This window comes from Gorilla gorilla, chromosome 1 (genome assembly GCF_029281585.2).
Source record: "Gorilla gorilla gorilla isolate KB3781 chromosome 1, NHGRI_mGorGor1-v2.1_pri, whole genome shotgun sequence".
NCBI classification, from domain to species: Eukaryota; Metazoa; Chordata; class Mammalia; order Primates; family Hominidae; genus Gorilla; species Gorilla gorilla.
The window spans coordinates 165,696,340-165,720,165 of record NC_073224.2 but is presented as its reverse complement, the minus strand read 5'-3'; the positions used below and the strand labels follow the sequence as shown (position 1 = coordinate 165,720,165).

General features: G+C 37.0%; 1 protein-coding gene across 4 annotated transcripts in view; it reads left to right on the top strand.

Moving 5' to 3' along the window:
- The first annotated feature begins 396 nt into the window (after positions 1 to 396).
- Positions 397 to 23,826, top strand: part of TNNI3K (TNNI3 interacting kinase) — a 304,957-nt gene continuing 281,527 nt past the window's right edge. For all 4 annotated transcript variants that reach the window (XM_004025984.5, XM_055366048.2, XM_055365994.2 and 1 more), the window contains exons 1-4: positions 397 to 525; positions 1,136 to 1,244; positions 14,454 to 14,539; positions 15,670 to 15,767. In XM_004025984.5, the coding sequence (XP_004026033.5) occupies positions 486 to 525; positions 1,136 to 1,244; positions 14,454 to 14,539; positions 15,670 to 15,767 (333 nt within the window). In that variant the 5' untranslated portion in view covers positions 397 to 485. The remainder of the gene's footprint in view (positions 526 to 1,135; positions 1,245 to 14,453; positions 14,540 to 15,669; positions 15,768 to 23,826) is intronic.

Sequence of the window (23,826 nt, the reverse complement as noted above, 5' to 3'; positions counted from 1 at the left end):
TGCTAGAGGTAATGAATTTTTATTAATTTATTTATGTAGACACATTCTATTACCACTCTTTACCAACTGCCATTATTTTGGCTTAGGAGAAAATGATCTTGAAAGAAGGTCTAGGTAGTTTTAACAGCTCTTTTGTGAACTTCAGATGTAACTGAATCATTTTCTAGATTTATCTGTTAAATAAATGGTCCATGAAAGTATGTACGGGTAGATAATTGATGGAAGCAAATAATCCTATTGAAACATTTGCTATTTATTTTTGATACAGTTCTTTTAAACAGACTGATTAGTTCCCTTTATGATTTCACCCTCGAAAGCACACATGATTTTGTTCTTTATCATTGTTGCATGACATTCCATTTGGCAGTTGGGCTTATTTTTAGCCAGACTATCAAAGTATTTTTCAACTGGACTGTCACTGCACTTGAACTTGGAATCTTATAACTTGAAGAACTGCCCTGGAGAAAGGAAGAAACTTATAATAAATGGGAAATTATAAATCTAGACCAACCCAAACTTGTACTGGTAATTATTCTAATTATTATTATTTCCTTAAATGTAATATGGTTCAATTATAGTTACTGATAACTAACAACTCATTGGAATATGTGTTAATTTGTATACGGAAGATAAGGCAGCATGTTATGTGAAAGTCTTTGAAAAACTATCTGAACTCAAATTATTTTTTTCTGAAGATCTTTATAGGAAACAAGAAATTTCTTACAAAAGTATTATTTTAGTTCCTTGGTATAATGTTACAGAAAAAAATTTGGAATATTGCTGAATGTAGGGATTTTAGAATTATATCTTAAGTATCTAGTATTTAAAAACTAAAAACCGTCTTGCAACTAGAGATTGCTATAATTAAAATGCAATAAAATCAAATGAAATAAGTCAAATATATTTTTCTATGTAAATATATTATCCAATATCGAATGGGTTCTTAATTACTACAATTCAATATGATTGCATTTTAAATATAAACATCTGCATTTTAAACTCACAATCAGTAATTTAAATTAAGTATTGTAGAATCTAGAATAAAAAACAGTTTTGATTACTTGTATGTTATGATCTGTGTCTACATTTTGCAAAACACAACTATAAATCAATCTCATTTGTTCTTCTTTACTAGATGAATGGAAGAAAAAAGTCAGTGAATCATATGTTATCACAACAGAAAGATTAGAAGATGACCTGCAGATCAAGGAAAAAGAACTGACAGAACTAAGGAATATATTTGGGTAAAGTTGTAAGAGTCATTATTTCTTTGTATAAGTGTCTTCAGTATTCACCTTATTTTTTAAAGTATCTATGTATTTTTTAAACCCGTAGAACCTCAGACATAAGCAGTCATGTTCTAAGCCTTAGGATGTCAGATTATCTCTCTTTGACCACTCATATAGCTCTCAAAATGCAAACATAACGTCTCACCTCCTTAAAATATAAATTGTAATCTGCCATCATTAAAGTTTAAAAATAAAAACCTAAAGGCTAGCCTTTGAATGCAAGCTATTGTTGATCTCAGTAATCTTCTCAGGAATTAGATCATTCTTGTAAACCATGCCGGCAATGAAAAGCAAGATTTTTCTTCCCACATAGTGGTCGCGTATTGGCCACATTGTTCTCTTTGAACTATGACGGTAAGTCCAATTTTAACAAACCCTCTGGTCTCTTGACATTGAAAGGCTGTCCCTTAATGGAACTGAGTATCATTCTGCCCCTGAACAGTCATATAACAACATATAATATTGCCTTCAGGATTTCAGTAGATTTTGTTCCATGATAACAAGAGAAAAATAATCTAAGTGTCACAACCTTGGAAGACACAAAATGTTCAGAAAAGAGGAGCAAGACCCTTATATACACAAAAAGCCTTCTGGTTAAATTGAATCTGACATTGAGAAACTAGATGCCCATTAGAGGGTCAAGAAAGTTACCTGCCTGACTAAGGAAAAGTTCCATATAGGCCAATTAGCCATGTTCATTTATAGCTGTGTTATGTAATGCACTCATGGCAAAGAACTCCCTCTATTTTACTTACAAAACAAGTGTAAAGCAATGACCAAATGACACATCTTTAAAACAAAATTTTAGATATAGTAAACATACAAATATCACATAACTGGCAAATAAAATCATCCATGTATAATATAGTTTATATGAAATTTGTCAATGGATGTAACAAGGCTTTCACAAGTGTTCAACTTATGGTTCAAAAAATAGTTGATTCTCTCTATAGTTTGGCCCAGGATGATGAACTCAACACTGACACTTGTGATGAGATACCACTGATCTGACTTTTGCAAGTAATATCACATGTTGATTTGAAATTCCTATAGAAATATAACTGGAATGTTAGTATAGTAGAATTATAAATATGTATTTGTTTTGTTGGAAAAGTATGAATATAGAACTTAATCATAAACATCTAGCTCTTATTGACTTAAATACATATGCTAAATGAAATATGATTACATTGAAGAGATTTTCCCCAACTTTTAAAGGTCAAAGCCTCAGTTATTTAGTATTATTTTTTAATTTAGAAAGTATTGAGCACATAGATCAAGGCTAGCTTAAACTAGATGTATCCAAACCTGAATATTAGGATTAACAATGGATTTAACATGTAGGTTCTTTCTCATACCACATCAACAACTACAAGCTGTTTTGACAACTGCTATAATGGACTTTTCCTGTGTTTCTACTAAATGCAACAAATGTGACCTTCTTTTTTCTGGTTAACATTGGGGGTGAGATGCAGGAATCTGTGTCAGGGAGCTTACAGTCCAGAATTTGTTGAGTGCCAGCTCATATTCAAGTGTTGTTCTGGATACATCAAATACAAGACATTATTTAATCTATAGTCATATGTAGATTGTTGTCATTTCATGTGTGCCAAATAATATTAACTCCGGTGGATGATAAACTAAGGATTAGAGACAAGGCAGTGGGAGTTGTCAAGTCACATGGTCAGTAAATTCTGGAATGTGATTTGTGTCAAGGTCTGCCTGACTCCATAGATAGCTCTCTTCCTACCATACCCTGCTTACAAAAACAAGATTTAGGTCCTGATTTATTCATTGATTTTTGGAATCATTGTAGATAAAAAGCATAGTTAAGTAAAGGTGTGTAGGCAAGAATGAATGAGTACCATAGAAAGTTTAGGAAAAGTGAGAAAAAATAATGTCTTCACCATGTTATCTGACTTGAGTAAGAAAGCTACGTGAATCAATGTAAGAATTTTGGAGTCATACAAACATGGTTTTAAATACAGCTTCTTCTATTTATAAGCTGTATATCCATGGATATGTTTTTTAATCTCCTTAATCCTCATTTTCATCTATAAAATGAGGTGAATAATAATCACCTCACAGGATATTTTCAAAATGAGGTAAATTAAATACTAAGTACAGGGCCTAACACATAGTAAGCATTGAGTAGTTGGAAATTTCTATTATCATGATTGATTGGATAAATAAGGACAGTTTGAAGGATAGAAGACTTAGCATAAAGTGAGAGTAACAAATAGCTTACTAAAAGTTAGAAAGAGTGAATGTTTGTATGAAGAGGATGATTTCAAAGTTAAAAATGTAAAGTATTAGCACAATTTAGGAAGATGCCGAAATCTGAAATATAGCTTTTAATGATTTTAATTGAAAGGGATTTGAAGAATTTTGAGACTAGAGTATTAGAAGGCTAATAAAAATGGCTATCAAATTTACTGAGGATAATGGTGAGACATTTTTGGAGAGAAAGACCAATAGCCTGGTGCTGATGACATTAAAGAAGCTACAGAATGTGATGATAAGGAAGCTGAGGAGAGGATTATCCAGTCTAGAATGATGTTTCTGTAACAACTAGGGGCCTCTTATGTTAATGGAGATGGAGACTGTAGTACTTGCTAAAATTTTCGATTCCATGACTCCACACTTTATCATATGAATCAGAATCTCTGGAGATGTCTTCCAATAACCTGAATGTTTAACAAGCTCCCCAGATAAAACTATGCATAATAAAAATGATACTTCTAAAGTTTGAAAACTATACTTCTAGAAAGATATCCAAATTGCACTGAGAACTCTTTGCCTGAGGTGATATTAGTGAAGGGATGAGGAATATGGGAACAGAAAGTAAGCAACTGGTGTGGTCTAAAGAGAGTCAAGAGAACCAAAAACAAGCAAGCAAAAACAGAATAATCTGCTTTTGTCTGATTTCGTCAGGGTAGAGAGCATAATCTGGGAGAAAAAAGTGAATTGCTTCCAGGGCAGAGTTCTAAGGATTTTCTTTTCTTTGGAATAAAATGATGGATGAAAGAAAGAAAAGAATAGTGTGCTGAGAATGTAAATTGTCTTACTCACTCATTCACAAAATTTTGAAGGTAGTTGGGAAGATCAAACATAACACTGTATGAAATGACATCTAAATGAGTATCTAGAGCATTATAGGTGCTAAATAAATGTTAGAATCTCATTACTCACCCTTATTCATTTATCTTATAAAGAGCATTCCTGTGATAAACAATTATGTTATGTTGCCTGACATCAGCCTTTCTCTAAACATTTAGATAGCAAGGAGACTGTATACAATGCCCAAAAAGGAACATGTAAACTAGCATCAAACGTAAAGGATCACTGATGTAAACAGTTTTTCATTTGCTAACCAATTTCTTTATGGCATTCCCGGTAGATGCTAATTTCATTCATTATAAGAGATTTTTCACCACATAATACACCATTGCTCTATCAGCTCAAATACACAATCTTCCTGGTATAGCTTTTACCCACAATATAATAAACAGCAATATAGTGCTAAATGTAAGACAGAAAGAGCTAAATAATTATCCTGCTTATGCCAATTTATAGCAGCTTTGGAATGGGAGCTTGATGTGGGAAAGAGGGGAAATGGAAATGGAATGTTCTTTCATCTTCTGCTATAAAGTTGCATTCACTCATAACTTTGGACATTTGTTTAGGTAATGGATTGGTGACAGGAAGAAATGAAAAAGAGAAGGCAGGAGGAGAAAGAAAGACAGAAAGGGCACCTTAGAGTACCATTATCCTCCTCTGTGCTGCCTCTAATCTTTATCAACATAACAGCACTTACTACATGGTGTTGTTTTTATCCATTTATAGGTCTATCTCCCCACTAGTATATGTGTTCACTAAAGGCAGCTTTTTTTTCTTGTTTAGCCTTATTTATATTTGTACTTATTTGTAAAACAAACTAATAACTTAGTGCTTACCATATGCCAGAAATGCTTCTATGTATCTTTTTGTGCATCAGCTTATATAATCCTAATGGTGAATATGTAAAGTACTTTAGCACAGTGTCTGGCACATGGCAAACCCTCAAAAATGTTGGTTAACACTTAATCATTATCGTTTATGTTAACAACCCTCTGAAGTAAGTGTTGCAATTGCCATGTTATACCTGGAGAAAATGAGGCTAATCAAATTAAACTGGCTTGAACTAGATTAAACAATTTGTATGATTTACCTAGGATTGCATCCATCTTTATTTGATTTCAAAATGTATCATATTCATAATCTTGGTTATGAATATTATACAAACTTTTTGAAAAAACTATGGAAGTGATAGCTCTCCACGTGTGACTTCAAATGTTTTCAATTAAATTATTTTGTTTCAATAGTTTTTATCATAATAAATTTTAAGACTATGTTTTGCTAATTTCATTGTCAAGCCAAATTTGTATCTGCTTAATCTATAATATGAAATTTAAAACCGTGAGAATACTCCAGAAAAGTTATAATTTTTCTTTTTCTTTTTCTTTTTTTTTTTAATTATACTTTAAGTTTTAGGGTACATGTGTACAACGTGCAGGTTAGTTACATATGTATACATGTGCCATGTTGGTGTGCTGCACTCATTAACTCGTCATTTAACATTAGGTATATCTCCTAATGCTATCCCTCCCCCTCCCCACACCCCACAACAGGCCCCCGTGTGTGATGTTCCCCTTCCTGTGTCCATGTACTCAATTCCCACCTATGAGTGAGAACATGCGGTGTTTGGTTTTTTGTCCTTGCAATAGTTTGCTGAGAATGATGGTTTCCAGCTTCAACCATGTCCCTACAAAGGACATGAAGTCATCAGTTTTTATGGCTGCATAGTATTCCATGGTGTATATGTGCCACATTTTCTTAATCCAGTCTATCATTGTTGGACATTTGGGTTGGTGCTTGGTTCCAAGTCTTTGCTATTGTGAATAGTGCTGCAATAAACATACATGTGCATGTGACTTTATAGCAGCATGTTTTATAATCCTTTGGGTATATACCCAGTAATGGGATGGCTGAGTCAAATGGTATTTCTAGTTCTAGATCCCTGAGGAATCGTCACACTGACTTCCACAATGGTTGAACTAGTTTACAGTCCCACAAATGGTGTAAAAGTGTTCCTATTTCTCCACATCCTCTCCAGCACCTGTTGTTTCCTGACTTTTTAATGACTGCCATTCTAACTGGTGTGAGATGGTATCTCATTGTGGTTTTGATTTGCATTTCTCTGATGGCCAGTGATGATGAGCATTTTTTCATGTGTCTTTTGGCTGCATAAATGTCTTCTTTTGAGAAGTATCTGTTCATATCCTTTGCCCACTTGTTGATGGGGTTGTTTTTTTCTTGTAAATTTGTTTGAGTTCATTGTAGATTCTAGATATTAGCCCTTTGTCAGATGAGTAGATTGCAAAAATTTTCTCCCATTCTGTAGGTTGCCTGTTCACTCTGATGGTAGTTTGTTTTGCTGTGCAGAAGCTCTTTAGTTTAATTAGATCCCATTTGTCAATTTTGGCTTTTGTTGCCTTGCTTTTGGTGTTTTAGACATGAAGTTCTTTTCCTTTTTTTTTTTTTTTTTCGGATGGAGTCTCGCTCTGTCGCCCAGGCTGGAGTGCAGTGGCGTGATCTAGGCTCACTGCAAGCTCCGCCTCCTGGATTCACGCCATTCTCCTGCCTCAGCCTCCCGAGTAGCTGGGACTACAGGCACCCACCACCACACCTGGCTAATTTTTTGTATTTTTAGTAGAGACGGGGTTTCACTGTGTTAGCCAGGATGGTCTCGATCTCCTGACCTCGTGATCTGCCCACCTTGGCCTCCCAAAGTGCTGGGATTACAGGCATGAGCCACCACGCCTGACCCAGAAAAGTTGTAATTTTTAAACACTATGACATCAACATAATCCAAAACAACTTTTTTGGCATTGAGTAGATACATCTTGGTCATTAATTACAGTGCCTCACTTTAAAATTGACTAGGTTTAATTATGTACAAAAAGTGGTCAAAAGAATGCTCTGTTCCATTAAATAGTCACAATGTATAGAGGAAATAAAAAAATGTTTTCTTAGATACACCTTTTTGTACCTTTTCTCTCCGAAAAGTTCATCTGAGGCCTGTTGCATTCCACTATACTCATCCTTAAAACGAAATATCTTCTAAAATTATTGCAGTATAGCCAACTATGAAATTTGGCTATTATAAGATGAATAGCACCGGAAACTTTTCAAGCTGATCTTATTTAAGAGGAGTAGACCCTTTCTGTCAAACTACTAAGTAGGATATTGAAGGGGAAATGTCATCTTATAATTAACATAGAATGAAAATATTATTTGGCATGTTTGGGTAGTGTGTTTTGCCAATTAGCCACAAAACAAAAAATAAGAATCATCAACAACAAAAAAACCCTCAAATCCAAAAGGAAACAAAGAATTCATAATGCCCTAAGGCAGTCTATTTCTCCAATTCTTTTCTTGTTTGTCCAGGTAAAACTAGTTAAGAACCATAATTTTACAGGAATATCTTGTGAAATCATTGAGAAGCAACTTGACCTCAATCTCTCTCTGCCTGTGTCTCTCCCTATTGTTCTCCCTCTCCTTCTCCATCTGTAGCTCGCTATCTTTCTATCATTTTCTCTCCCCCTTACCCTTCATCTCTTCTTCTTTTCCATCCTGTACCTCCATGATTCCTTCTTTCCTATCCCTGTTTTGAAGAGCAAAACAATACAAAAACAGTAAAAATAATATCAATGCCTTAATAGAAATAACTGTTATAGCAGCTAATATTTATAAAAGCTTTACAAGCTCTAACTTATTTACACTACACAACAATCTCATAAGATAACAATAATTATGCCAATTTTATCATATCTGTCACTCTAACTCTATAATTGTTTATTGTATGAATGGCTGAATAAATGAATATACTTCACAGTATTAGTTTGCAGATTTTATTTGCAAGATATCGAACAAATATATTTCTGGATATTTCTAGGAGATATATATTAGAAACATCTTATTGATATAGTCTGCTTCTATTGCTTGGAGGGCATGGGGCAGGGAAGAATCTGCAATGAATAGGCAAGAAGTTGCAACTAGCCATTTGAAACTTAAATGATCAATTTAGGAAACTAGACAACCCATAAAAAATCCTTACCTTCTTTCTACATTCTTGGCTTTCCCCTAAGTTTTAACCAATGAATTAGCTTTAAAATGTATCTACCTGTCTGAATACCTTGGAGAGCAGTGTGTTACTTTTTGGCCAACTGTTCAAATGTTACATTTTAATAAGTTCCCACTTGTGGTCATGTTAGATATCTTCTTGAAAGGATGAGGTCATGAAAAAGAAGTTTAATTGGATCACAAAACTGCACACTTTTCTAGGTAAAAGGTAAAGGCTAGGAAAAGAATTCATTATGCTACAAGAAAGAAAGTAACGTTTGGGTACAGAACTATCATTTTTAATGATTAAGAACAGCATTTACTATTAGAAATATATTCATAATAGTGGCTTTATTTTAATTAGGAACTTCATTCATGCCCCAGCATGCACTATGAACTCATTAGGATATGTTAAGTTACAGTGTGGCATGGCAGGTGATGAAAAATGTAAGGGGAAATTAAAAAATAAATTGAGCTTAGGGTATTAGAATACATAAGCGATGCTCAATTGGCAGTGAATTTGACATACACAGTTACTTTAGAAGAGGCAAAAGAAGAGAAAATGAAATTTCTCTCCTAGGAACGATTGCTTAAATATCTTGAATATTTTAATTACATGTTTCAAAACAGAAACGTTTGACTAGAAGTTAATGGGAAGTGAGAATTAGGATTCAAATATAGCCCCCAAAGTAACTCTCATTTTAAAAATGTACATTCCAGTTATTAAAGTCGAGCTAAAAATTGTACTATTAAAAATCACACTTGACTGCCAAATATTACAGGAGTCTATTCTCTGTTGATTCATTTTGTTGACACTAAGAGAAGCTGCATGAGTTCAAGGAGGATATAATTCAAGAGGAGAACAAAAGCAACAAGCAGCGGCTCAGTTTAAAGCGAGAAACTCTTTAGGACTCTATACTGAGTCACTTATAGATGGTAAAGTCTAGTTCAAGATTCAGTTAGCTGAGGAACAATTGTTGAATAGTCATTAATTTTGCTTTCAATTTTATTTATGTAAATAATAAACATTCATCTAGTGCCTTTCTTTTTTAAAAATAAAGCAATGGACCCTGGCATCTTGTATTTTCTGTTTATTCCATGTTCATTTGTTTTGCAAAGCTGATCAGAGTATTAGATATCAGGACGAACACAGCAGTCAATTTCAGGATTTTATCTAGTATGTGTATTTCCAGGACTGATGCATTCAAAGGATCCGGGATTTAGTGAGTAGTTTATATCAAGGAGACTCTTGAAAACAACCTGAAGTGAGCCTTAAGAGCAGAAGCGAGGCGTATAGTAGGTGTTTAGTAGGTGTTGTGCCAGACTTATTGAATGGATCATCAAATTTAGATCACAGAATAAGAAAGCAATTGAGTTTACCCTCCCAAAGAAAGTGATTTTCATCTCAACTTCAACCTTTTACCCTCCTTTGCATTTTTCATTCTTTGAGTCTCTCCACTGTTGAAAATGTAGTAATATTAAAAGTTTGAGAGATCAAGTTTAAATAAGAGAATCTCATGTGCAGTTCTGTGTTCTATGTATAATTTAAACTTTTCAGAGCACCTTGATGAATAAAAATTATGTATACATAGAAAACAGACATCTGAAAGTAAACTCATTTCACTCACACACAAAATCTCACATAATATCTATGGAGAAATTCAGGAAAATCCTTCCAAAAAGAAAGGTGGGGGGAAGTAGCATCTGATAAGATATTGGAAAAAAGAATATAATCCCAATGTATTACAACTTCTGCCTGAAGCAAAGTTCTCTTGTACTCTGACTGGGTCAGATTTCACAGATAAAGGTCTAAACTCTGGTAGGGTACTCTGATATAGTCCCTGGTGAGAAGTGGAGTGATTCTATTAATGAAATCCTTGTCTTTGTCTGAACAAAGACCATTGCCCCAGGAGGGCCCTTGAGAGCCACAGGTAGCCTTTCAAAAGGAATGTAAAGCTAAAATTCTCGACCTCTTGAGGTCCATGGTGCTCCCAGGACATTTTTCCATAGAAATGAGATCATATCCTTGGCTTGACAGGTCAATTTCAAGCTGCCTCCTGCCTATTTAAATCTCTAGCAGCTTTAGAGAGATAGCATAGTCTTTGGTGAGTGAGCCAAAGTTTCATATCACTTGTAAAGTACTTACACTTGAAAGGTACTATAAATTCAGAACATTATCATCAAGGCATCCAGTTAAGAACATCAAAAGCTATTGGAATTTTAAAATAGAAAAAGAAAAAGTGCTATTCTCCAGGGTACTGCTAAAAAAGAGAAAGGCTCTAAATCCAGGGTCATTGAAGAACCTCAGTGAAATGCTTTAATTAGAAATGGCAAGCCTTGTGGTTTGTTTTCACAGCCATGGGAATGCAGTATTCCCAAACTGTTTTTACCCTCCTACCCTTCTTGCTTTCTGTGTTTCCTTGCAGCAAAACACGTAGACATGCTTACTAATACTGGGAAACACACCTCAACTTGCTTTGGAAAGCCTTTTGTGGAAGTACAATAAACTCCAGTGTTTATAAATGTTAATAATATAAGAAGGGGGTTCAGAATTTCATGAAGATAGTTAAGAATTTAACTCACTTCTATCAGCAATTTCCCTCAGCTCAAAAAATACTGCAATCAAAATCATTTCTGATGAAAATGCCACTGTTTTAAATGTCTACTTATAATAAAATGAGCCTACTTATAAATGATAGAGCTATTTATGGTATGGCAGTAACTTCACAAAATAACATGATTCTTAGAAATGTGTGGTCTTTGGCCCAGCCTGGCTTTTAAACCCTCAAAGCCAAATATATTATGGATGTCTTGGAAGAAAGTAAACTAGGTACTTGGAACACACTTGGAAATGCAATCACAGGTCACAGAGGTCTTCTTTGTGGTTATGACTTCAAATAGTAGAGGTATTCAATGGAGCTGAACTCTGCCTTTCAAGCTAGGTAGATTGGATTTTTCTCTTAAAGTTTGTAGGAAATCAGTGTCCATAAATAAAAAGGGAATGAAAACTGTGACTGGAAACAGAATGTTGATGGACAATGATTCAGCTCTGAGCTGCTTCGGCTTTTCTTCCCTGGTCTTTCTATTGTCCAGCAAATGAAACACACTATAAAACCACAAGAAAAAAAAAACAAAGTATTGGACTGGGGGAGGAGAGAGAGGCCTTGTGATCCTAAGAAAAACTATGTAACCAGCAGCCTAAGCAAAACAGGGAAGGATGCACATTCTTCTGAGCTAATCATAATGAACTTAATGGCAAATACTGAAAGAAGAAAAAGCTTTGGAGCTCTTCTGTAGCAATAAACACCTGAGAAAATGCAGTTTTTCAATACGTATGTCCAATATTGTATAGCAATACTTGTTATGTTTTGCTGTTTTCAAAGTGGAAAAAATCATTTCATCAGTGTGGTAATCCTTGAAAGCCTCATTCTTATAGTTATACCAGGATTCAAATCCTATCATGACTCTGCCTTTTAAGTAGTTTGTTCTTTTTTTCCAACTTGGGCAAGTTATTTAACCTATTTAAGCTTCAATTTCTTCAATTATAAAATGAGTAAAATAATATATGTGACAATATGCATGACTTTGTGCTGTTGTGTCCGGAATTGGTGGGTTCTTGGCCTCACTGACTTCAAGAATGAAGCCGCGGACCGTCGCAGTGAGTGTTCAGTTCTTAAAGATGGTGTGTCCGGGTTTGTTCCTTCTGATGTTTGGACATGTTCCGAGTTTCTTCCTTCTGGTGGGTTTGTGGTCTGCTGGCTTCAGGAGTGAAGCCGCAGACCTTTGCAGTGAGTGTTACAGCTCTTACCGCGGCACATCTGGAGTTGTTTGTTCCTCCCATCCGGAGTTGTTCATTCCTCCCAGTGGGTTTGTGGTCTTGCTGGCTTCAGGAGTGAAGCTGCAGACCTTCATGGTGAGTGTTACAGCTCATAAAGGCAGTGCGGACCCAAAGAGTGAGAAGCAGCAAGATTTATTACAAAAAGCGAAAGAACAAAGCTCCCACGGTATGAAAGGGGACACAAGCAAGTTGCCGCTGCTGGCTGGGGCAGCCTGCTTTTATTCCCTTATTTGGCCCCACCCACTTCCTGCTGACTGGTCCATTTTACAGAGAGCTGATTGGTCCGTTTTGACAGGGTACTGATTGGTGCATTTACAATCCCTGAGCTAGACACAGAGTGCTGATTGGTGCATTTACAATCCTCTAGCTAGACATAAAAGTTCTCCAAGTCCCCACCAGATTAGCTAGATACAGAGTGCTGATTGGTGCATCCGCAAACCCCAAGCCAGACACAGAATGCTGATTGGTGCATTTACAATCCTCCAGCTAGACATAAAAGTTCTCCAAGTCCCCACCCAACTCAGGAGCCCAGCTGACTTTGCCTAGTAGATCCCACACAGGGGCCGCAGGCGGAGCCGCCTGCCAGTCCCACACTGCGTGCCTGCACTCCTCAGCCCTTGGGCGGTGGATGGGACTGGGCACCGTGGAGCAGGGGGTGGTGCCCGTCGGGGTGGCTCAGGTTGCCTGGGAGCCCACGGGGGTAGGGGGGTGGAGGGGCCTTGGTCATGGCGAGCTGCAGGTCCTGAGCCCTGCCCCATGGGGAGGCAGCTGAGGCCTGGCAAGAATTCAAGCGCAGAGCAGGTGGGCTGGCAGTGCTGGGGGACCCAGTGCACCCTCTGCAGCTGCTGGCCCAGGTGCTAAGCCTCTCACTGCCCGGGGCCGGCGGCACCAGCCTGCGGTGCAGAGTGTAGGACCCACTGAGCCTGCGCCCACCCAGAACTCACGCTGGCCTGAGAGCACTGCGCACAGCCCCAGTTCCTGCCCACTCCACTCCCTCCACACCTCCCCACAAGCAGAGGGAGCTGGCTCTGGCCTCGGCCAGTCCAGAGAGGGGCTCCCACAGTGCAGTGGCAGGCTGAAGGGCTCCTCAAGTGCGGCCAGAGTTGGCACCGTGGCCTGAGGAGGTGCTGAGAGCAAGCGAGGGCTGCTAGCACTTTGTCATCTCTCACTGTGGTGAGGAATAAGTAAGATTAAGCGCTTGCTACAGTATCTGGCATGTGATATGCAATCAAAAAATGATTATTGCACTGTTGTTACCATTGCCAACTTCACTATGAATATACAACTTTCTTTTTGAAGTATAACTCTTGGGATAATTTTAGCATCATTTTTGTTGAGGCTTAGAAAATGACACCTCAAAATGAAGGCCTTACAAGCAGCCTTAGAAGCCAAACTTTCTCTCTGACCTTCTCCTGTCCTCTTGTCTCTGGCCCCTCATTTTCCCCAGAGGGTAGCCATAGAGACTAGAATCCCTCTCCCCTCAAGGCAGGTCATGGAAACTGGAACTTACAGAGTTCTTCCTGTATCTTTGAGTCTTCATTCTGAAGGCTCTTATGTCTTGTATCTCTTGTGCCTTTTAAAACTATGATCAAATATATTTTATGCCTTTTCTTCTATTAATGTCCCTTTTGTCAGTTGATTTCAGCAAACCTTCAGAGAGGCAAAGGGGAAGGTCTTTCTTGGCCCCTATAATTTCATGCCATATTTGACTTTTCTTGGCCTTTTATATTTGACAACAATTTTCTGATTTCTGATTTCCTGATTTACATAATAATCAATTTTATATATGTATTATGTAAGTATTCCCTACTAACAGTGACTCTCAGGTTCCTAGATGATGTCTCACCTTGGTTTTACTTGTCTTTAAAAAGTGCCACTAAATTTGCTATTGTGACATCTAGTAGCTGTCAGTGATTCTGGAGCAACTATTGGAATCATAGTGTTATTTCTGGTGACATCATTACAATGTAAAACTACAGAATTTCCTCTCAATTTTAATTCTTCATATAGAGGGTTCAAGATTCTTTCTGTAAGTGCAAAATAATCTTAGAAAAAATACATTTCTGAATTGATAGTAACAGGATTTGCATTTATAATTTTCAAATGAAAGACAATATGCTAAAAGATGAATTTTGTGATCATCTGTAACATGTTTTTTTCAGCTCTGATGAAGCCTTCAGTAAAGTCAATTTAAATTACCGCACTGAAAATGGGCTGTCTCTACTTCATTTATGTTGCATTTGTGGAGGTGAGTACTTGAAACTTAGTACTTCTTAAACTGGTTATATGTGTATATCGTCAGTGACTTGAGCTGCTTAATAGTCTACAAAAGAATTCTATTCAAACTCAATTTTCCCTTCTGCTTTGCCTTTTCCAACCTTGATAATCTCAGTTTAGGCAGTAACTATCAGGCAGAATATTCCAATTGATTTAGCTTTAAATATAAACTTCATTGTGTTGCTACCGGAAACCAAGTCACTCAGTTTGCTTGGAAATCAAAAAGCACTTTTCAATATTGGGCATGCCAGTCAGGGATTAACTTAAATTCAGAAGCACTTAAAGATTCCCCAAAATATCATCAAGCAGTTGCTTCACAATATTCAACAAGAGTATGTGGAAAAGTGACAAATGCCAAAGATAAGATCTAAAAGTGAAGATTGATCGAAGTGAAGATTAAGAGTTAAATTTGGCTTACACTTTAGTTTGTTTTGTTTATCAATGTATCTCAAGTACTTTGAATGGTGCCTGGCCTGTAATAGCCACTCAGTAAAGTTATTGAATTAATGAATGAACCATTAATATTTATCTTGTTAATCCAAACTAAATTCATTGAGCTTAACTTCTTAAAATGGAACAGAAATGTGTAAGTGTCAACTCTAACCATATTCCTTAACCATTTCTCCCAAACAAACCAAACAGACTCTGCTTAACAGATTGTTCTCTCAACTTCAAACGTGCCTTCCCAACCTTGGTTATATCCTTCATATTTCTTTGATCTAAATAAGCTCTACTGTTAATAATGTTCAGATAAATCCTCTACAATTAGATTTTTTAATTTAAGCTTTTTCACTAATAGTTTATTATGGTGAATTCTCTTATGTGTTTATGTTTCAAAACCATCTGATGATGAGGGTACTAAATAAAAAATCTAAGACAAAGAGTCAAAATACACAGCATTTGAATAAAGTTTTATAAATGGAAAAGAAATATCCCCTAGTAAGTAAGGTTGTCAATTAATAGAAAACTTTACAAATGGCCTGCAGAACAGCAGCTTGACATTTTTATACAGCTGTATGGCATTTATCATTAAGTCAAAAAGAGTCTTAAACTCACCCCATTCCCACAACGATTTAGCCTTTTTTCATTTTTCTCTTTAAGGCAAGAAATCACATATTCGAACTCTTATGTTGAAAGGGCTCCGCCCATCTCGACTGACAAGAAATGGATTTACAGCCTTGCATTTAGCAGTTTACAAGGTATGACACTTTAATTCCCATAAACACTGCATTGGAACTAAGGATAGTGTGTATCTTTAGGCTTTTTTTTTTTTTTTTTCAAATTAGTAATCATGGAAAATTTTCAGTGACCAGAGGCGTTACATTACTAAAGGACTTCTTTCTCTTTATTGAGCAGATACCTGCTGCATACTAGGCACATACTCTTTTTAATGCTTTCTGTATTTAACTCATTTAATTCTCACAAGAACCCCATGAGTGAATATGATTATTATCCCCAAGGTTACATGTTTATCCAGGGGTTAGCCAGGATTTAAGACAAGGCATTCTAGTTCTGTTGCCAAAGCTCCTCATCAGAACACCATGATGCCTCTGTGCAGAGAGAGATGAGGTTGTATTTAAAGACAAAAGAAGCACACTGAAGCTGTATTTCTTTACTGCAAATTTTTCTTAAAAAACCTTTTTGCTTTAGCTGTTTATTTTCTTATGTTAGCCCCTGGCTCCAACCTAATCTCAGCACCTGATAGAATAATAAATATAATAGTGGATTGGACAAACTGGGATACTTAGTGTTGGAATTGAACCTTGAGATTTTCATAAATATAAATTTATAAAACATACAAATTATATAATATGCATTGATCATTTTATAATTATAATAACAATTTCTACTTTGTATTTATTATGAGCTAAATATCCTAAGTTTAATGTATTTTAGTCATTAAAATAACTGCGTATTAGGATTTACTTTACAGAAAATGCAATTAAAGACTAAAGTAGATACCTGGACAATATTAGAATAGTGATTAAAGTCAACTACAGTTGGCTCATTACTCCCAGAATCTCATTTGTATATTGCGTATTTTGTTCTTTCTCATTTTCATGTGAGTCTGTGACAGAATTTTATTTCAGTTTTGTGTGTGCACGTGTGGGAGGAGGGACAACTTTTTGCTTGTATTAGGAACCCCCTGCACTATCTCCCTCCCCCAACTGCTAGAGAGTTTGTCATTGGGAGGGAAGAGGACCTTATTTTCCCATGATCTAGCATCACAAATTCCTGTAATTCATAGTGCAAATACTCTAAAGTTTCATCTCTTTTCATGCCCAGTCAATGCCTAGTCAATTCTTCTAATTCCTTCTGGGAGAAAGCCTCAGTTAAGTGCTAAATTGTCTTTAGTACCTGTTAGTTATCCTGCTAAACTATGAAACATTCTGAGTTTCCAGTGTAGAAAACAGCATCTGATGTTGACTTTTCTTCTGAAAGGCAGGAGGTGAAAGTAGAAGAGCTCCAAGGAACAGGAAGGTAGTGATGGATAGTCATGGCACTGTATGAAACCATGAATTCTGAACCTCACCGTCTGGGAGATTTTTTCTATATTAGTTCATTTTGCAAAGATTTAGCATGACACTGGCACAGAAATGGGTTCTGAATCATTTAGTCCTACGATATTTAGAGAATATATTTCTTCAACCTCTGTTTATAATAGCTAAATTTCCACTTTTAGAGTTTTCTTTGCTCTATTTTTATGTTTTTTTCTATTGTAGAGAAGGGTGCATAAACTATAACTTTTTCATAGCAAGTTTAAATGAAAATTTAGATTCTTGGGAAACAAAGCAGGCAAAAATATTAAAAGGCCATAAGAAAATGCATAGTTATTTTGCAAATTTCTTAACAAAAGTGAAAAACAAATTAAAGTTACTATTTCATTTTAAACACAAAAATAATATAAAGTAGTTGTGTGTCCAGAATTGGTGGGTTCTTGGTCTCACTCACTTCAAGAATGAAGCCAGGGACCCTCGCAGTGAGTATTACAGTTCTTAAAGGCGGCATGTCCAGAGTGTGTTCCTTCTGATGTTTGGATGTGTTTGGAGTTTCTTCCTTCTGGTGGGTTCGTGGTCTCACTGGCTACAGAGTGAAGCTGCAGACCCTCGCGGTGAGTGTTACAGCTCTTAAGGCAGCACGTCTGGAGTTGTTCATTCCTCCCAGTGGGTTCATGGTCTCGCTGGCTTCAGGAGTGAAGCTGCAGACCTTCGCGGTGAGTGTTACAGCTCATAAAGGCAGTGTGGACCCAAAGAGTGAGCAGTAGCAAGATTTATTGCAAAGAGCCAAACAACAAAGCTTCCAAAGTGTGGAGGGGCACCCGAGTGGGTTGCCACTGCTGGCTCAGGCAGCCTGCTTTTCTCTTATCTGGCCCCCACCCACATCCTGCTGACTGGTCCATTTTACAGAGAGCTGATTGGTCCGTTTTGCAGAGAGCTGATTGGTTCATTTTGACAGGGTGCTGATTGGTGCATTTACAATCCCTGAGCTAGACACAAAAGTTCTCCACATCCCCACTAGATTAGCTAGATACAGAGTGCAGACTGGTGCATCCACAAACCCTGAGCTAGACACAGGGTGCTGATGGTGTGTTTACAAATGTTGAGCTAGATACAGAGTGCTGATTGGCATATTTACAATCTCTCAGCTAGACATAAAGTTTCTCCAAGTCCCCACTAGACTCAGGAGCCCACCTGGCTTCACCCAGTGGATCCTGCACAGGGGCCGCAGGTGGAGCTGCCTGCCAGTCCCACGCCATGTGCCTGCACTCCTCAGCCCTTGGGCAGTCGATGGGACAGGGCACTGTGGAGCAGGGGGCAGCACGCTTCGGGGAGGCTCGGCCATGCAGGAGCCCATGGAATGGGGTCGGGGGGAAGCTCAGGCATGGCAGGCTGCAGGTCCTGAGCCCTGCCGCATGGGGAGGCAGCTATGGCCTGGTGAGAAATCGAGCACAGCGCCAGTGGGCCGGCACTGCTGGGGGACCCGTAGCACCCTCTGCAGCTGCTGGCCCAGGTGCTAATCCCCTCACTTCCCGGAGCCGGCAGGACTGGCTGGTCACTCGGAGTGCGGGCCCCGCCAAGCCCACGCCCACCCAGAACTCTAGCTGGGCCACAAGCCCCACCATGCGACCCCAGTTCCCGCCCGTGCCTCTCCCTCCACACTTCCCCGCAGGCTGAGGGAGCCAGCTCCAGCCTCGGCCATCCCAGGAAGGGGCTCCCACAGTGCAGCAGCAGGCTGAAGGGCTCCTCAAGTGCGGCCAGAGTGGGCGCCAAGGCCGAGAAAGCACCAAGAGCGAGCGAGGGCTTCGAGAGCTGCCAGCACGCTGTCACCTCTCAGTTGTTCACATTACCAGGCATTAAACCTAGTAACCATTAAATGCATTAAACCTACTTCTAATTATCCCTTGACAGAACTACTCCAGTAAGTATATAATTCATTTTGGGCTCCAGTTCCCTTCCCCCATATAGTATTAATAACTTTTTAATTTTAATATTATTTCAAACTTACAAAAAGAATTGCAAGAATAGTACAAGAAACTGCTTATCCAGGTTCATTAACTGTTTGCATTTTGTCCCATTTCCATTATTGTTTTTTTAGAACCATTTGACAGTAAATTGTATAAAATATGCCCTGTTGCCACTTCAGTCTTCATTTCCTAAGAACAAGAAAATTCACTTACATAACTCCAATGCAATTATAAAATTAAAAAGAACATTGAGATGATATTAACATTGATAAGATGTGATAATCTATAGTTCAAATTCGTTTTATCAATTGTCCCAATTGTGTCATTTATAGATTATTTTTTCTTGTCCAGGATAGGATTCAATCCACAATCATGCATTTTCGGTTTTCTTATTTCTGTAATCTCCCTTACTCTGAAAGAATTTCTCACCCGATCCTTGTATTTTTTAATCTTAATATTTTTCATGCATACCAGTTATTTATACATATTTCTTTGAATTTTTTTGGTATTGCAATAGAATTTTATTTTGTTCATAACACTCACAGAATGAATAATGTAACTCTCCCATCCTTTTGTTCACTACATCAAATAGCTCTTTCAATTATACACCCTGGCATGCTGGGCCTGACTCATTGTTAGAGGAAAGGGGTCCCGATCCAGGCCCCAGGAGAGGGTTCTTGGATCTTGCGCAAGAAAGAATTCAGGGCGAGTCCACAGTGCAAAGTAAAAGGAAGTTTATTATGAAAGTAAAGTGGTGAAAGGACAGCTACTCCATAGACAGGGTAGGATGTTCCTGAAAGTAAGAGGAGGAGCGCATCCACCCTAGGTACAATGCTCGTATACATGGGGAGATGTGTTCTGCTACAAGGGTTTGTGATAACATATTAATTTTCTTAATTGCTATATTTTGCAAGAATCGATATTATAATCTTTAAAGCAAAATTAGGAATGCCTTTGTTCTACAGATATCAGGATATCTGGACACTCCCAAGTCTGGGTCTGTTCAGTAAACATTATTAACTTGTTCTTTAACTGTAAACATCTAGAGGTTAAAAATGCCTAACTTTCTGAGAATGTAACCCCATAAGTCTCAGCCTCATTTTCGTATTTTCCTAGCCCTCACTCAAAATGGAGTTGCTCACTCTGGTTCGAACGCCTCTGACATCATGACTGTATATTTTCTAATCAATAGAGTAATCTCTGCTTTCATTAATAAAAGTGAAGCAGATATTTAGCTATTTAATACCACATGAATGATTAATCCTCATACATCTTTTTTTGTTTTAGTTTGTTGAGTTTTTCACAGGGTTTAGTTTTATTGAGGTTTAATATATACCAAATACAGTTATCAATTTTAAGTCTACAATTGTTAGCTTTTGAAAATGTATGTAATCATGTAACCATCATCACAGTCATGTTATAGGACATTTCTACTATACCAAAAAGTTCCCTCGTGCCATTTTGCAGTCAGTCTCCTTCTCACCTGGTCTCTGGAAACAAGTGTTTTCTGTCACTATAGTTTTCTCTTTTCTAGAATTTTAAATAAATTTATTACATCCAGTATGTTTTCTTTTCTATATGGTTTCTTGCACTTATCATAAGGCTATTGGGATTCACCCATGTTGTATATTCTGTAATTAATGCTTTTCTTGTAGAATTGTATTCCCTTATATGGATATACCACAATTTACCATTTACCTGCTGATGGACATTTTCCCAGATTTTGACCATTTTAAACAAAGCTGTTTTGAACACTCACATACAGGTATTTGTTTGAACATATGTTTTTATTTCTCCTGGGAAATACCTAAAAGTGGAATTGCTGAGTCACATAATAAGTACATGCTTAATTTTATGAGAAACTACCAAACTTTTTAACAAACTAGCAATTCCTTCCTACATCAGCAAGGTATGAGAGCTGTAGTTTTTTCACATCCTTTCCGGCACTTGGTGTGGTCAGTCTTTTTTTTTTTTTTTTTTTTTTTTGACTATTCTATTGGATGAATTTTAGTATTTCATTATAATTTTAATTTGCATTTCCCTGAAGACTAAAGAGGTTGAATAGGTTTTTATGTGCTTATTAGGCATCCTTTATTTTTTAATGTAGTGTCTGTTAAATCTTTTTGCCATTTGTAATTTTGTTTATTATTTTCTTGAATTGTGAGGGAACTTTATCTATTCTAATACAATTCTTTTCTTGAATATACTTTTGCAAAAATTTCTCTCAGTCTCTGACTTGCCTTTTCATTTTCATAACAGTGTCATTTGAAGAGTAAAAGGTTTTTGCATTATTTTTAAACTTATGACTGTAGTGATTACCATACAGTTATAGATTCTCAACATTTCATAGTCCACTCCCTGCAAATATTGATCTACTTCACTTAAAATATAAGAACCTTCCAGTAGTATAGTTTCATTTTATCTTCATTCTTTGTGCCATTGTTGCCATATACATTGCATCTATACATGATAAGAACCTAAATATATTATTAGAATTTTTGTATTAAACATTTATATCTTTTAAAGAAATTAATAAGAGAGAAAATATGCTTTTTGGAAGTTTGATTATAATAATCCTATATATGGTTTTCTATATTTAAAGCTCTTTGAGATTCACTGAGTTTTTATACCTGTAAATTTATGGTTTCATCAAATTCAGAAATTTTGACCATTAGTTTTTCAAATACATATGTTAGATTGTTTGATAATTTTCCACATATCACTGAGTCTGCTTTTTTTCTTCCTTCTTCTTTCTTTCTGTTCTCCAAATTAGATTATTTCTACTTATTTGAATTCAAGTTCACAAACCACTTCTCTGACATCTCCCATCTGATGACAATCCACCAGTGAATTATTCATTTTGGTTGTTTACTTTTCCATTCTAGGATTTTTATTTATTAAGATTAAGATATAATTTCAATTTCTCTGCTATGATGACACATCTGTTATTTCATTTTTCCATATTTTCCTTCAAGGTTTTGAACCTATTATTTGTGACTACTTTAAATGTCCAATCTGCTGTTTTCAACGTCTAGATTAGCTCAGTATTTGTTTCTATTTCATGTTGACTACAGAGCGCATTTTTCTGTTTCTTCATATATCAATTAATTTTTTATTGAAAGCTAGAAATTATGTATTATGTGTTATAGGAAATCTTTATCATGTCATCTTCCTTTAAAGAATGTTGAGTTTTTTTATGTTTGTTTTTGTTTCATTTTTGGCGGGCAGTTACATTTCTGGTGGATACATTTCAATCAAATCAATCTTGGTTTGATTTTTTGTTAGGCTGAAGCTATTTCAGTTTGAACTTAGCCTCTTGGCTTACCTCTTTTTTTTTTTTTTTTTTTTTTTTTTTTTTGAGACGGAGTCTCGCTCTGTCGCCCAGGCTGGAGTGCAGTGGCGCGATCTCGGCGCCCAGGCTGGAGTACAGTGGTGCGATCTTGGCTCACTGCAAGCTCCGCCTCCCGGTTCAAGCCATTCTTCTGCCTCAGCCTCCGGAGTAGCTGGGGCTACGGGCGCCTGCCACCACGCCCGGCTAATTTTTCGTATTTTTTGTAGAGACGGGGTTTCACCGTGTTAGCCAGGATGGTCTCGATCTCCTGACCCCGTGATCCGCCCACCTCATCCTCCTAAAGTGCTGGGATTACAGGCGTGAACCACCGTGCCCGGCCGCCTCTTGGCATACCTCTTATTCCTAGCATGTGGCTCTCACACCTGAACATGGTGCTTACTCCTAAAGTATGGTTTTTTGGCATGTCAACTGAATTCCCAAGTCTCTCAGTAAAGTCTCCTCATACCAGCTGACAGGAGTTCCAAAATCCCCCCCTACTACATGACCTCCAGTATCACCACCATTCACCTTTTAGCAATAAATCAGGTGATCTTTTCTAGATCTTCCAGAATCTTTCTCTGTGCTTGTGCAGCCCAGCTCAACGATTCATAATGGATCTCCATGCAGATTTCTGCAGTGCCTTCTCTGTGCAGCTTCTTCTTCTCAGTTACCCTGCTCCACAAATACAGCCCCTTCATAATATCAGAACTCTCATTTACACTCTTAACTCAGTGAGACTTCCTATTATGCTTTGTGGCAGAAAAGTATTTCAGGCAGAAAACCATGGCAATCATGGGATATTGTGTGACTTGCTTTATATCTTTCTCTTAAAGGACACAGCTGTTTGCTCATGCTCTTCAGTGCTTGAGAACAGTTATGTCATATATTTTGTTCCATTTTGCAGATTTTATTTGCCAGTAGAGAAAGTCTATATAAGTTGTTCTGTCATGCCCATATCTACTTTTGCATTGCTTCCAAAATGATCTGAATGAAACAAAAATCTATGATATCATTGCTCACCTTAACACTTACTATTGTCATCCATTGCCTATATAATGACATTCAAACTCCTAAATATGAGACTCAAGATCCCTTAATTTATAACTTTTCTGGAATCACTTTCCATACTCTTTTCCCGTAGTCTCTGCCTGTTCAACCCTAATGGTTTTCAATGTAATGTGCATGAGGATCATATAGTAACATAAGTTTAAAATGAATATTTCCCTTTCTACTTTACTCTCATTTAAATTGGTACATCTAGGGTATTCTAGGAATCTAAATTTTTAACAAACAACCTAGGAATTTTGATGTAAACAATCTAGGAATACATATTGAGGATTACTGTTCAAGTGTGGCAACTCAAATTATGGTCATATGATCAGTAGCATCCACCCCAACTAAAAGATTTCAGAAATGCTGCTCTCGTTTCCTTTCCAGCCCTATTCAACCAGTACTATTCAGG